The 16,637-nt window shown below is 39.1% G+C and overlaps 1 protein-coding gene across 1 annotated transcript; it reads right to left on the reverse strand.

Moving 5' to 3' along the window:
• Nucleotides 1-1,715: 1,715 nt before the first annotated feature.
• Nucleotides 1,716-13,724, reverse strand: FBXO43 (F-box protein 43). Its single transcript, XM_003903024.5, is given in 6 exon segments — nt 1,716-2,214; nt 2,321-2,524; nt 5,405-5,507; nt 8,547-10,032; nt 12,912-12,953; nt 12,956-13,724. Coding segments are annotated over 6 exon segments (2,124 nt in total). The 5' UTR covers nt 12,996-13,724; the 3' UTR covers nt 1,716-1,965.
• Between the last annotated feature and the right edge of the window lie 2,913 nt (nt 13,725-16,637).

Genomic DNA, 16,637 nt, shown 5'->3' on the forward strand with positions numbered 1-16,637 from the left:
ATTAATTAAAGAATCAACTTCATAAATTAAGAGAATCAAGACTGAAATAAATTTCCTAAAAACAAAGAAACTTCTCTTATAGAGAAAAAAGTTAAGACTAAGTGAAGAACATTAATTAGTAAGTTGATCCCGATGTGAAAGATGTCTCAGAAAATTTATGAATAAATAAAATTTACATAAATATAATTTAGCCTCCAAAAACCCTTTGTGGAATTAGAAAGGATATAGATGAAAATTTAATATTTAGCAGCTAATCTAAATTTTATAGCAAGTTAAGTAATAAGTTAAAATTTCAGGCAGATTTCCCTCACATATGCCTATATCTAACTCATACTTCAAATTGCTTTGTTAAAAAAACATGTAAGAGCTACATTTAAATCTATGCATAGATTGTGAACACAGATATGTATATATATCAGTTACCCATACACAAACAAAAAATTTATGAGGCCGGGCGCGGTGGCTCACGCCTGTAATCCCAGCACTTTGGGAGGCCGAGGCGGGCGGATCACAAGGTCAGGAGATCGAGACCACAGTGAAACCCCGTCTCTACTAAAAAAATACAAAAAATTAGCCGAGCGCGGTGGCGGGCGCCTGTAGTCCCAGCTACTCAGGAGGCTGAGACAGGAGAATGGCGTGAACCCAGGAGGCGGAGCTTGCAGTGAGCCGAGATTGCGCCACTGCACTCCAACCTGGGCGACAGCGTGAGACTCCGTCTCAAAAAAAAAAAAAAAAAAAAAAAATTATGAAACTATCTTCAAATTTTCCCCTGGTATTAGTAATTTGTTCAACAGTAGAACTTATCTCTTTCTTAGCCCAGCGTGGTAACTCATGCCTGTACTCCCAGCACTTTGGGAGGCCGACGCGGGTGGATCACTTGTGGTCAGGAGTTCAAGACCAGTCTGGTCAATATGGTGAAATCCCATCTCCACTAAAAACACAAAAATTAGACGGGCATGATGGTGCGCGCCTATAATCCCAGCTACTCTGGAGGCTGAGGCAGGAGAATCACTTGAATCTGGGAGGCGGAGTGTACAGTGAGCCGAGATCCCATGAGATCATGCCACTGCACTCCAGCCTGAGAAGGCAGAGCTAGACCATGCCTCAAAACAAAACAAAACAAAACAAAAACTTATCTCTTTCTTGCTGCTGTTCTATAAACAGAACATGCAAACTCAAATCATTTTTGGAAATGATTTATAAATCATTTAAGTACTTTTTAAAGTACTTTATAAATAACTTAGTAAACCTTTTTACTTAAATCTGTCTTTTCCAACCAGCCCAAATTTCTCAGAATATCCAGATTAGATTAAATAAATGAAATCTGTGCCTATAGTTCTAGAATTTTTTAAAGTTCTTATTTGAAATGTGTTACTTATAAGGGTATATTAACTAAGACTCCCATTATGAATAACTACATACTTCTAATAAGTTACTCTTTATGTCTTCCTAGTTATTAATATTCAGTAAATTTTACTTAACCAGAGACTGAAATTATAGAATAAATTCGATAGAACTTCTGAAAATATTTTATTTATATTTCATTTCAGTCAAGTACTCATTTTCCAAATCTATAAGGCCATCTGTCTCGAGTTCAAAATCTTTAATACTATTTGAAAAACTATTTTTAAAAAAATTATTGAAGAACATTTCAACACAGAGTGATGAAATGCACAAATTTAAAATGTTATATAAAACAATAAAATACATACATATAACAACAATGAAAATTCTTTATTTAAAACACCAAGTTATTAAAATGGGTAAAATGACATAGTAAAATAAAGTTTTTTCAAAACGAACTTTAAAGAAAACATACAATGCCATGGATTATAATATATACAAAATAGGAAATAAATCATCACCTGTCATTAATGGGAAGATTTGCATGTATTCAAAATATTCATAATTTTAAGTCAGATAAATAGAACACTGTATGGGGGAGTGCTTCTATATTTAGTCTCTTCAGAGGCGTTTTAAATTCCGCTTACTCTGGGCACTTCCTGGGAGAGCATCTTTTCTATTTCTTGGCTTTGCTGCTCCTCTACTACATTCTTCAGACCCATGATAAGCACACAAACATAACACACAAAAGTCAAAACCACAGGCTGTGCGGCTACACAGTCCCCTTTTCTTATATGGCTGGTATTTAGCAGGGGACTGGCACCTTGGGCAAGGTTTTAATGCTTCATCAATAAAAAGTGTTTTGGCAACCTGCAGTGAAAGCACACACACTAAATCTTCTGGTTTCATATAGAGGAGCACTTTATTTCAAACTCTGTAAATATTTCTAATAACTTATTATATAATAAATACTCACCTTAACATATTCTTCCTGTTTACTACTTAAGTGAGTAACAGAAGAGCTTGCTAGAGGTGTCAAAACTTCTCCCCAGGGAGATAATGTTGACCCTTGCTCTCTCTGAGAACCAGGTATCCTAGCCTGTGCCTGCACAGATCTTAAAGCTGAGCGATTTAAAAGCTGGAGCCGAGTGGCAGCGTCCTCGACATTTAACACAGCCCCCTGTGGTAAAGGACAAGAGGCATCAATATTGCAATACCAAAACAGTTCCAGGATAGCTTTCTGTTGCACACGGATTTACAAGCTTTGAAGAGTTTGTTTTTTTTTTTGCCATCAGAATTCTCTCCCTAGGCCATTCCTTTTTAGAAAAAAAAAAAAAAGGACCTTTTCTCACCTAACATATAAAAGTTAAATAAATATAAAAAGAAAAAAATTTAAATTAAATTCTACATCTAAGTTTGTATGTCTGGTTACTTTTCCATTTTTTAAAGTTTGGTTCAGCAAACCTTTCCTGTAAAGGACCAGATAATATATAGTCTAGACTTTGTGGGCCATGTAGTTCCAGCTACTCAACTCTGCGGTTGTAGAAAAAGCAGCTGTAGGCAAGAAGTAAACAAAAGAGTGGAGAAAACCATCAAATAACTTTCTTGTATAATTTTTTTTGTTTTGGTTAATAATACATTGGAATAGTTCAAGTAGGAAGCAACCAGTCTATGTTGGAATAGGACAGCAAAGGGCCCCAGGAAGGATGTCTCTGAGGAAAAGAAGGAACAGGTAGAATACCTGATTTGTTTGGACTTACACAGAGGAGACTTTCAGTTCTGGTGGATAATGGGAGATGAATCAGGGATCTGTATAGAGAAACACTAAGCAAAAATAAATAAATAAAAGAGAGAGACAGAAAACTAGGCAATTATTAACTCTGGAGGGAAAAAGTTATACAAGAACGAAAGTGTAATCATAGTGTACGACATACTAAAGCTGTGAAAAAAGTTATAATAATCTCAATACAATCTTTATAATATCAGCACCTAATTCTGATTCATTCCCAAATGGTGGTGTAACTATAGTCATAAGATAGGAAAAGAGAGAAAGGAATTCAGGGAGAGACAGGGGTTATGTTGGTAGTGGTAGTAGTAGTGAGAGGTTAGAGAACCTAATCCTTCTATAGAAAATAGTAAAGAAATGACAAGGAAATAAAATCATTTAGAAATATGGAGCTAAATACTAGAAGAAAGTGTTGAAAATGATTGTCTTAATGGAACAAGAATCAAGAGTATGAAGGCATAATGGTATATTTTGTTACGATAGTCCAATTTGACTTTTTAAACCATGTATTACTTTGAAAAAGATTTTAAAAAGCAAGTCAAAATAAGAAAAAGAGCATAAGAAAGGAGGAAAAGTATAGTTCTTTAAGAAACTGAGTTTTTAAAAAAGTGATTGCAGAATATGAGGATAGAATTTTTTCTTTTTCTTTTTCTTTTTTTTTTTTTTTGAGACAAAGTTTAACTCTGCCACCCAGGCTGGAGTGCAGTGGCATGATCTCAGCTCACTGCAACCTCCACCTCCCAGGTTCAAGCGATCCTCCTGCCTCAGCCTCCCAAGTAGCTGGGATTACAAGCCTGCACCACCACACCCAGCTAATTTTTGTATTTTTAGTAGAGACAGGGGTTCCACCATGTTGGTCAGGCTGGTCTCGAACTCCTGATGTCAAGTGATCCACCAACCTCGGCTTCCCAAAGTGCTGAGATTATAGGCATGAGCCATTGCGCCTGGCCAAATATGAGAATATTTCTCTTTTTTTTTTTTTTTGAGAATTGAACATTTCATTACCTGGAGTTACATGGAGGGTTGCCAGCACAACCATATGCTTCTTCCTTAGAGGAGTTAAGGAGTATATGGAGCCAAATGTTTAAATATTAATAAGTGCATGCTTAAACAACTGTTTTTTAAGTCTGTCCTTAGTATACAGGGCAGCATTCAAAAAAGAGATGTTAAGAACGCAATTAATATCTTCCCTATTATAAACTCCCAGAGCCAGTAGCTACAGAAGTAGCCAGGAGCTCTGAAAGGGTGAAAAGGTAAAGCTTTTCTTCAAAATAAAAAAGAAAGTCAAAGTTTTAGTTAATAGCAATCCCTAATAGTTCGCTGTAATGAAAAACCTGCCAATCTATATGTAGATGTTCATATTTGTTTATGCTATGCTTCATTCCAATTATTATATTTAGTCAAATTAGAAATTTACTTATAGTATGTTATTAAATATTTTTCACTAGAACAGGAATGAATTATTGAACTCTCAGAATTTTTTTTGGCCTAAAGTTAAATCTATAATCAAACATGGGTGCTAGAGTCATCAGATACCTATTACACAAAACAGCATGACTGACAGGAATCCATCAGCTTCTGTAGGACTTTTCTTGTAATTTTAAAGCCAGAATTCAAATCGTCAAGGGATTGCAAGTTTATGATGCTTCACAGGTACTGATTTGCTTTGCTCACTTACCTCCAGGCTTGTACATGTTATTTTCTCTGCTAAAACCCTCTTCTCTGTGTTCACCTGGCTAACTGCTAACTCATCATTCAGGTATCAGTAGAGACGTACTTCTCCTGATTCCCAAGTATCAGTCAAAAACTCCTTTAAATAACTCTGGGCTTCCTTTAACATACCTGGATTGTAGTCACCTATTTGGGTGTGTGCTCCAAAAGAGCAGGAACCATATCAGAAATGTTCACCATTGTAATCTGAGTACTGGTACAGTCACTAGCATGTAATGTCCACTTGAAAGACTGGATTAAAAATGCTATAAGCATATCTCATTATGATTAGGATCCAGCATATAATTGGTATTCAAATGTTGCTAAGAGCACATACACGTAAGCAGCAACAAAGCCCAAAAAGATGTTCTTGATGCTATGTTGTTTATTCCATTTACAGACTGGGTGAAAATTGAGTTTGGGAAAGCTAAAGAATTTATGAGTAAATGTTTGTTAAATGGAAAAGATTAAAAGACAGCAGGAAAACCAAATTAGGTTGTCTAGCAACATGAGATTATTATGTATTTATACAAATCCATTTTAGAGAAGTATTATATACATTACCTCGGAATCTGTTTTCAGTTGTGTGATATAAAATTTTCTCCTCCGATTTGCATTTTTATCTTGAACAACAATTTCACGCCAATTTCTGCTTACTTTCCAAACACTATAACAAAAAGATCCGTCCTTATATTGCATACATTCTATAGGATTAACATTTTGTTGTGTATGCTAACTAATGAGAAAAATTTGTCTTCAAGATTTTGGGCAGTAAATCTAAACCTAAAAATTTAGATTAAAAATATGACTTAGTCAACACTGTTATTTCATACTGATTCATCATATAAAAGAATTCCTATTAAAATGTAAAATATATGCCAGCATTATATAGATAGATTACTCTTTTATAAATGGTCATATAAAGCCAGTATGAATCCACTGGGAGACTGATTAAGAGGATTTAACTTCAAATGTAATATTAAAAATTTGGAACAAGAGATACAGGAAATGATTGTCATCTATAACACAAGAGGTTTCATCAATTTCTCCTATTCCTGTGTTTATCTCTGTCATTTTGATTACATAAACACAAGCACAATTAATCCGTCATTGGCATTACTAAGTGCCAACTATAAATACTATTATGGGTCGTACCAGAGTTCCTACTTCATTAACCAAAGTTTATGAGAATGAAGCAGCTAAAACCACAATTTTTGTCCAGTGATTGCTGATTTATCAATAACTTTGATAATATTATTATTAAAAAGTAATACTTTGACTGTTAATCTGGTCTTTTTTTGTTGTTGTTGTTATTCTAACAAATCAAAAGGAGTAAGGTCAGAAAAGATTGAAATAAAAAAGTCACTTCTTACAGAGGGTCCCAGTTGTCAAAACTACTATTCTTCCAGCTACCATGGCCACTTCAATTGCCATTGACTCTCTCTAAGCTGATATATGTGCCCTATATCAGAGGGAAGGAAAGGAACAGACATAAAGTCACCCAATAATAGGGAAGAAATGAACTACATAATTGGGTATTTGCCACAGATACTGCAACTGATCATCAACTCACAAGTTACCAGGAAGAACAGTACTGCCAACATAGTTACATACTTTGTAGTACCAATACTGTACTTTTGGAGAGATGGGAAGGAGAGACAATTGTTGAAATATGACTGAAAATCAACTGCTCCACATAAGCAAGCACCCAAAAGTGTCACCCAATTTTAATTTTAATTGATGCAAATACTCCAGCATATAAAAATAGCATTCCTGGCCGGTCACAGTTGCTCACACCTGTGACCCCAGCACTTTGGGAGGCCAAGGCAGGAGGATTGCTAGAGCCCAGGAGTTTGAGACCAGCCTGGGCAATGTGGTAAGACCTCATCCATACCAAAAATATTTTTAAAATCCTGTATCTCAGCCATCTCCTTCATTTTTTAAAAAGTTTATCATTTGAACATTTTTAAAAGGCATACAACATGGGTGCACTAATCTGTTTATTATCCTACTTAAGATATACCAAATACATTCTTGATCAAATCTATTTCAGAAAGCCTTAAACCTTAATAAAAGTTTATGGAAAAATACTAGATTAGAAATCAGAGAGCTCATTATAGACCTAGATCTATTCCTATCTCCTTGAGTGGCTGTCAGAAGGTTACTTCTCTGGGGCTTATTTCCTCCTCTGCGAAACATGTGATTGAACTAGATACCTTAGAAGACTTCCAGGTAAGAAATCCTACAGTTCTCTACAATAAACATACAATTAATGTGTGGAGGAAAGATAAAGAAGGGCTTTGATAGAAGTAGTGGCCATAAAAACAACAAGGACAGAACAAGCAGTGGCTCACACCTGTAATCCCAGCACTTTGGGAGGCCGAGGTGGGAGGATCACTTGAGCTCAGGAGTTCCAGACCAGCCTGGGTAACACAGTGAGACCCCATCTCTACAAAAACTAAAAACAAAACAAAACAAAAAAACCAAGGACCCTATAAAAAACTCTTGACATATACCTGTCAAGAAAGAGGTTCGCTAACTTCCTGCATGTTCCTCCATAACCATATCACTTTGCAGAAATTCTGTTCCACATGACTTCTCTCCTTCATTGCCACGGCATTCCCATGGGTCTTGTCTTCTGATTGTCCTGTAACTCCCCCAAATTGGCATGAACAGAGGCTCATTTTAGTCTTTGTAACCCTAGTTCCCACCCTCAATATTCTGAAATGTCTTTCTCTTTATTATGCAGCAGCATTCAGTCTACTGCAACATCTGTGAAAACAAATTCTTCAGTTTCTAATTTCTTGAAATTCCCCAAAGTAATTAACTTTCACTGCTGTGTTAACAATAAAAATGAAATAATCCATATTACCGTGATCTCTGGAAAGATTAAAACCTAAAATGAAAGCTAGCCACTGTTTTTAAATTCTAGAACTTAAATACTTAAGTGGTATTCTTTGTACACTGCCATTTCTCAGTCACCACAATGCATTACAATATTTCTGACAAAGTGTCATAACTTTAATACTACTTGCAATCTGACAATATGATCTGAACTATTAAATCATTAAACAACTTACATGGAATAGAGCTTGCCATCTTGAAAATTTAAAATTCAACATTTAGCAACTCTCTTTCCAAATGACAGTGATAAGAACTTTATTCAGAAAAAAAGACTATATTATTGCTACTTAAGCAGGCTTTTAAACAGAAGGATTGGCCGGGCGCGGTGGCTTATGCCTGTAATCCCAGCACTTTGGGAGTCCGAGGCAGGTGGATCACAAGGTCAGGAGATCGAGATCATCCTGGCTAACATGGTGAAATCCCATCCCTCCTAAAAATACAAAAAATTAGCCGGGCATGGTGGCGGGCACCTGTAGTCCCAGCTGCTCGGGAGGCTGAGGCAGGAGAATGGCGTGAACCCGGGAGGCAGAGCTTGCAGTGAGCCGAGATCACACCACTGCACTCGAGCCTGGGCGACAGAGCAAGACTCCATCTCAAAAAAACCCAAAAAACCAAAAACAAAAAAACAGAAGGATCTGTACTAGTTAGCTTTGCTGGGAAGTTCACTTAAACTACCTTTGATATAAGATAACAAAAGATAGAGATAATAAAACAAAATAAAGGACAACCACTCAAGTCACAGAAAAACTTTCCAACTTAAAAAAAGGTAAGTTTTATTTCATAAATAACTCTTACTTCTTACCTGCATAGGCTCTCTGCAGTCAAGGAATCTAAAACCATAGCAAGAATATGCTTTAAATTTCTGTATTTTAATTCTGTTAAGATGTCCAGTTTTTCTATACCCATTTTCTTGCCAATCAGTCCTGCAAGTATACACTGTAGCACGGCTATTTTCTCCCCATTCCCTTGCTCTAAGAATTCATGTCCACTATTTTCCTGGAATCTTTTTCTTTTGCTTTTCATGAACAGCTCATGCACCAATTGCAAGGCTGGGGTCTTCGATAAATTCTTTAAGCTAAAGGTCAAATCCCCACTCTCATCACCGCTCAGCTGACCCTCTGAGATGGCAGAAGCAGCTGCTGCTCTTTTTTCAGAGTCAGGGTGGACAATCTGCTTTTCCTCTTCTGTCTCTGACTGCGAGCTTTGCTCCCGAAGGGTGGACAGTCTTCTCGACCTTCCAAGATGTCTTGTCTTTCTTATGGTGTCCCCCACTTTGGGAGTCCCCTTATGTTTCTGAAGTAGTTCTTGAAAAGAACCCTCCTGGTCAGAGAGGGAATCTTCTGATTTCTCCAAGCTAAGTGAGTTAAAACCACTGTCTTCAGGCGTTGAAATATTGCCTCTCACTTCAGGTGAAGGAGAAAGTATTTGACTTGCATTAAATCTAATGTTTGCCACAAGATTACTTATCGGAGTCACAAATATGTCCTCATCTGTTCCACAAGTTGTTCCACTAACAGAGGAGCCCAGGAGCTCTGGACATGCATTCTCATCATTAATGCATAAACTGCTATCACTAAAGTCATGTGTGATAGAGTCTTTAAAATCATTGCCCTGAATTGGAGATATACATTCAACTTCAAATAGGCTACAATCATCTTTGGAATCATCAATTGTGGAAGTCTTTTGCTGAGAAAAATTAAGCCTCAATTTTTGACTGCATGAAGTCACTTCTTCTGTTTTTAAAGTGCTAGTAACTAAAGGGCTAAAATTATTTGCCCTGGAAAAACCTGAAGCACTGCTTGGAATGTTTTTTTCTAAGTTGAGAACTTGGCTTATACTACTTTCTAGAGCACTATTTTGTGATTCAAAGTCCCCCTTTAGAAGAGAGAAAGATACATGCAACCTTCTGCGAGGTAAACATTTTTTCCCACTGATTTTAGGTGTTTCACAAAGTTCTGGGGTTTTATCATTTTCCTTCCCAGGCAAGATAAATTTCTTTTTTTGAGTGGGAGACTCTAAAGAATGTGTTAAGCCCAGGCCTGAAGTTTCAGGGTGCTCATGGAGTAATGTTGGGCCTTTTACTTCCTTTCCAAGATATTCTTTATCTGTATTATCAAAGCTACAGGATTTTAACTCATTGTAGCCACTATCTTGAAATGAAGATGTGGAACAAAAATCTCTGAAGGTGGAGTACTTGGAGTTGACAATTGGAGGAGAGTCCACCCCATTTCCTGCTTCAGTGCCAGCTTGACCTGAGTGTTTTTGAGACATCTTCAAAATCTCTGTTTCTGCAAAGTGACAACAAAGTTATTCTGCCTTTGAAATGAGAATCCAGGCAGCTTACACCAAAATACATTATTTGTTATGAGTACAGATAATAATGGAAAATTGTAAGACAATTTTTGAAAAGTTACTTTAAAAAAAAATTCTACTCCATAAAAAACCGTTGTATATCCTACTTAAAATGAGTTGTTGACATCAAAAAGCCAAAATGTTCAGTTTATAAATATTCAAAGATCACTTAACTATAGGCTAAGCACCAATGTACACATATTTTATTGAACTACCCTAAAGAGAAAAAACCTAGAAGCATTATTTTGATATTATTACCCTATGATTTTCACAGAACTAAACAATTTTCATTTTAATATTCCAGCTTATTTGTGCCAGCCTATATTAGTCTAGTCAGAAAACACTATATGCTACTTTTTAAACATCTTTGGGAAATGTGTCAAATAATGCGTGCTGCCACTACATCCACCTGCAATCAGGCTGAACAACTCGAGTAATGTTCAAATATGTAACACAGACCTGTTGTAGAAATCTAGTCCCCATAACCATTCACAAGGTGTGAATTCCCAGACTTAAGCCTTTACAAAGACTCTGGCTCACCAATAAACTACTAACACATTCTTCTTGAGCTAACCATAATGCACCACTGCACCACAGACAGGGCCATTTCAAACTTGGCATGTTGTACTTATTCATATCTCACTTTCTAAATATTTTGTGATGCAAGGTCCAGTTTCAGCCTTGAATTCACAGTTAACAGGCAACTATTTATGGGAAAACCACCATTTAAAATATTCTTGAAGTTGCAAATAAAGAATGCAACTCAATTACTTAAAGAACAGTTACTCAGTAGTTACATAAGCAAGGAATGACACTAAGAAATATTTTACTCTTTAACCTTTTCAACAGTATCATCATATTCCTTCTTTTTAGAAACCTGAAATAAATCTTAAAGAAAGCTAACAAATTTGTTTTGATAAAAATAGTGTTAAGAAAAAAAATTTATTATAGTTTTCGATATTTTTCCAGATGATTCAAAGGACATGAAGAAGACTGTCATTCCTTCAAAGTTTTCTCCAGGACAAATGCACAATTTTTCTCCATTAAAAGATCCTGGGAAGATCTATTTAGTTGGTTGTAATGTGACAGTAATTTATTTATGCTTAAATTTAATCAAATATATGAGTGAATGATCTTTGTTACAAAAGCAAATTGCTACTCTAAACACAAATTATTTCTTTATGGTTTGATGATCATTAAAAGATTATTTTTACTAAACAAAGTCTAAGTATTTTTTAACCTTTTAAGTCTATACTCATTTTTGATAAATGTCATACATGTCCCCTTCTGATCTACATCCTCTCAGATCACTGCTAACTTCTGCATATGGTCACAAGCCAAGATTTATCAAACTGCTTTTTATAATTTTGTTCTATTTTTAAACAATTTTGTTTTACAAATAATAAACTAGAATGCATATTCAAATTACACCTCCACCCATGAACTGTTTTCTCCCTCTCTGAAAGTAATTCTGCTAAATAACACTTTTCACTCAATTTGGATCACAGTCCTTTTGTTTTTATTTTTATATTTTTTAGTTATTTATTATTATTATTTTTTTTTTGAGATGGGAGTCTCTTGTTGCCCAGGCTGGAGTACAATGGCGCGATTTCGCCTCACTGCAGCCTCTGCCTCCCGGGTTCAACCAATTCTCCTGCCTCAGCCTCCCCACTGGCTGGGATTACAGGTGCCCACCACCACGCCCGGCTAATTTGTGTATTTTTAGTAGAGACGGGCTTTCGCCATGTTGGCCAGGTTGGTCTCGCACGCTTGACGTCAGGTGATCCACCCAACTTGGCCTCCCAAAGTACTGGGATTACAGGCTTGAGCCACCACACCCGGCCGGTCACGGTCCTTTTAGAAGGTTATGGCAATTGTACTGCTACTTCGCCACTAGGTGTCTCACAATGCTAGAATTTGGGAAACTCAAGAGGCAAACTGTTAAAAACAAAGTGGGGAATGCAGATATCATCTCTTCCCCTAAAATGTTATCCAAAAACCTAATCTGGCCGGTGGCTCACGCCTGTAATCCCAGAACTTTAGGAGGCCGCGGCGGGAGAAATGCTTGAGTCCAGGAGTTTGAGACCAGCCTGGGTAACATAGTGAGACTCCATCTCTTCAAACAAACAAAAACACAATTTGTTTCTGTTCGTCTACACACTTAAAGTTGCCTCCAAAGTCCTTTCTCTGCTATCATTTTCATCTTTCTACTACCCCAAGACGTTGGTCTCAAACGTGGTTCTTCCCAACTGAATTTTAAAATTATTCATGTAAAATCATGGACTGTGTGTTGTATTTTACGGACTCAACAGTTCACGGATAAATTCAATCAAGCCTCTTCCATATTCATTTCAAAAAACTAGGCTTCTGATAAAAGGCTGAGAAAATTTATCCCTAAAGAGTTCTTCAAGAAAAAAAGAAAGAAAAAAGCAGCGGCCTGACGCGGTGGCTCACGCCTGTAATTCCAGCACTGGAGGAGCCGGAGGCAGGCGGCACGAGGTCTGGAGATGGAGACCATCCTGGCTAACATGGTGAAACCCCGTCTCTACTAAAAATACAAAAAACTAGCCGGGCATGGTGGCGGGCGCCTGTAGTCCCAACTACTCGGGAGGCTGAGGCAGGAGAATGGCGTGAACCCGGGAGGCGGAGCTTGCTGTGAGCTGAGATCGCGCCACTGCACTCCAGCCTGGGCAACAGACAGAATCCGTCTTAAAAATAAATAAATAAATAAAAATAAAAGCACCTATCAAATCAGAGAATGAAATACTTACATTAAACCCAAATGTCCTTCATTTGTTAAAGTGGAAACTCTTACGATCAGTAAATCTTGAGCTCTTAGATGACAAAGTTACGTAGCTTCCAAACAAGAAATTCTCTCATCTTTGTCTTTAAAATTCATGCCAAAATAATGCCACTCAAACAGGAAAACTTTCGTTTGCACAATTAATTGAAAGGTGCGGCAGCACCATGACTGCTCAAAGTCGAAGGGTACACAGTGTGCACGCCGCAGGAATTATTCCTAACATTTGAGAAGGTCTAAATCATTTTGAATTTCCCTCAGCCCTCCAGAAAATAGTTATCGTAATATCCTTGTTTTCTCCAGCTGCACTTAGACATGAGTAAACTCCCCAAATTCGGGTTCCTGAAAAGGCAGTGTGTGCTGCAGCCTGGCACTGCCTCCCCCGAGGAGCTATGGCGGGCGGGTGGGTAACGGTCTCAGCAGGGCGTCAAAGATCCGCTAGGCCCAGAAAGCCAAGGGCGGCAGCGGATGGGCTGGCGTCACCAGGAGCGGAGGAGTGAGGGCTGCCGCGCGCTTCCGTAGGCCTACCACCTGGAAGACACAGAGGGGCGCGGGGCCGGGGCCGCCGGGAGACCCGCTAACTGGCACTCGCCTGGGGTCCCCCCGCCGCCCGCCTGGAGGCCGCGGGGTCCGGCGAAGCGCCGAAGCGGACAGGTGGGAGGGGAGCCGGGCAGCCGCCGCTGGATGCGCCGGGGAGGAGCCCCAGCCTCGCCCCCTGGGATGCGGACTATGGCAACCCCCACGCCAGCTTCGCTTGGGGCCGCCGCCTTTCACTCCTCGGGTTTGAACTGCCCGCCCGGAGTAACCGCTACACGCAGCCCCGCCCCGCGTCGCCCCGCCCCTTCCTCCGGCTCCGCAGCGCCCCCGCCCGGCCGCCCGCAGGCCTCGGTCCTCGCCTGAGCGGAAGGCGCGCCCCCTCTCTTGCTCACCCCTGCACCCGCCCCAAGGCGAGTCAGAAAGGCTCTGCCTCTCCCCATTCCCACATTGGGAAGCATTACCGTATTTAGGAAGGCTAACGTGGCCTACAGTGGGATGCCATTAGAAATCATGTATGAGAATGTTCGCCTGGAAATGTTTCTCCAAACTGTCAAATGTAAAAAGCAAGTTACAAACTGACCCCTTTTAGGTTAAAAATATGGATATACACGGGATGAGGTCTGAAAGGTATGAATAACTTGGATACGGTACCTTTGTACAGGATTATGCTTGCTTTTTAGTTGTGTCTTTTTATCTGTGTTTTCTTCTCGTGTTTCAACAATGAATATATACAGATTTTGTGATAAAAAAGCTGAGCCGGGCCTGGTGGCTCACGTCTGTAATCCCAGCAGTTTGAGAGGCACACATGAGAGGATCACTTGAACCAAGGAATTCGAGACCAGCCTGGGAAACATAGTGAGACCTCCGTCTCAAAAAAAAAAGATTTTAAAAAAATCTATTAATAAAAACCAGACTGAAAAGTGTTCGTTATTTACAAACATCCCTTTTTGGGCATCATGAACTCCCAAGTACTCTCGATGCCAAATAAATTTTTTAAACCCTAATTTTTTCATTCAATAAATATTTACTGGGCATCTATTATATGCCAGGGATACTCCTGCTGCTCTTGGCTGCTTCTTCCTAGTCTCCTTTTTCTGGCTTCTTTTCTTGGCCTACTCCCTAAATGAGAGGTCCTACCTCAGCATTTTTATTAGTTTATCATCCCATGCTTATGTAATTCTTATTCAGAACTTCAACCATCACTTTTAAGCCAGTAACAGGCACTGCCACCACTCTTCTCTGACTGGACATTTCTCCATCTGGATGTTCCTTAGTCATCCAAAATCAAACTAATATTATTATTATTATGAGACAGGGTCTTGCTCTGTCACCCAGGCTGGAGTGCGGTGGCGCGATTTTGGCTCACTGCAAACTCCACCTCCCAGGTTCAAACGATTCTCCTGCCTCAGCCTCCCGAGTAGCTGGGATTACAGGCGCCCACCACCAAGCCTAGCTAATTTTTGTATTTTTAGTAGAGACAGAGTTTTGCCAGGTTGGCCAGTCTGGTCTCGAACTCCTGACCTCAGTTGATCCACCGCCTCAGCCTCCCAAAGTGCTGAGATTACAGGCGTGAGCCACTGTGCCCGTCCACTAACGGTTAATTTCCAACTATGTGCCAATTACTGGGCTAGGTACTGGGAATACAAAGCTGACACAGCCACAGTTATTGCTGTTGAGGAGCTCATTGGTATAGAGCAAGTGCTGCAACAGAGGAACAGTAGCAGCACAAAGAAGAACCAGCTAACCCTACTGGAGAGCAGAGTGCATGAGATAGATTTTGATTTTCAAGTGGCAATTTAAAAGGCAGACAACAGGAAATTCCTAACTTAAAATGTGCAAGGGCAGGAAAATTTCAAACTCAAAATGTGCAAGAGCAATTAGGCACATGGAGAAACTGCAAATAATTTGTTATATGCAGAAACTAAGAGTTGTTGGAGGAAAGGATTAGAGAAAATTCCTGAGAAGTGAAGAAGCTAAGTCTTGGAAAGTTCTAGATGCATGTTAAGAGTTTGAAGAGCATTTTTAGAAAGTCCACTCCGGTGGCAGAATGGAGGACAGAATGAAGAGAGGCAAGGGTGGCTGCCAGGAGACCAGTAGGACGCTACTGCATTTCTCCAGAAGGCAGTAGGGGTGGAGCAGAACCAAGATGTGACATATTCAGTTGGCAGAATCAACTGCATGGGGCAAGGAGTGAGGGAATGAAGAGTATAGGCTTGAGAGAAAATAAGATGCATTTAGTGTGAGGTTAAGTTTGAGGTACTTGTAGGACTGTAAAGAATTAATGAATTACACATTCTTCAAGACAGCACCTCTCTGAAGCCTACCCTCACACTCACTGGTAGAGTGAATAGTACCCTCTCTAGCTCTTCAAACAAATCTCTACTACAGCCATTTTACCCTTTCCTGCCCCACATTTGCAATTCTGCAGAATTCTACTGAATTTTCTCTGTGTAGTTTATTATCTTCTAAAATCCCATATTATCTACTCATTTTTGTTTAATGTCTGCTCCCCATCTCCATCCCAATGTAAACAGGGCAGGGAATTTTGCCTATGGTTAAATAAAATCCACATAACTCCAAAACCATTTAAACTTTGCCCTTTTCTTTTTTCTCCAGTTAATTAATTTTTCTTGAGATATTTTATTATGACTGAGGATTAAAAGACCATATCATATCTCCTTTATATTGTTCAAGGAAGAATCATTGTCACCTCTCCCCACCTTTAAAAACAGGCAAAAGGACACCTAGTTACATGTAGTTTGCCTGAGCTTTACTTACATACTCCGGATTTAAGCCACTGAGCTGTAATTTCATATTCTTTGCTCACCACAGTCTTTTTGCCTTTTTGCTTCCTCTTTTTTTTTTTTTTGACAGAGTCTCGCGTTGTCACCCAAACTGGAGTGCAGTGGGACAATCTCAGCTCACTGCAACCTCCGCCTCCCAGGTTCAAGTGATTCTTGCAACTCAGCCTTCCGAGTAGCTGAGATTACACGTGCACGCCACCATGTCTGGCTAATTTTTTGTATTTTTAGTAAAGACAGGGTTTCACCATGTTGGCCAGGCTGGTTTTGAACTCCTGACCTGAAGCAATGTGCCCACCTTGGCTTCCCAAAGTGCTGAGATTACAGGCATGAGCCACCATGCCCAGCCCTTTGCTTTCCTTTCTTGCATTGGGTGTCACACTATCATTGACTTCAGAACTCT

This window comes from Papio anubis, chromosome 8, assembly GCF_008728515.1.
Source record: "Papio anubis isolate 15944 chromosome 8, Panubis1.0, whole genome shotgun sequence".
In the NCBI taxonomy this organism is placed as follows: domain Eukaryota; kingdom Metazoa; phylum Chordata; class Mammalia; order Primates; family Cercopithecidae; genus Papio; species Papio anubis.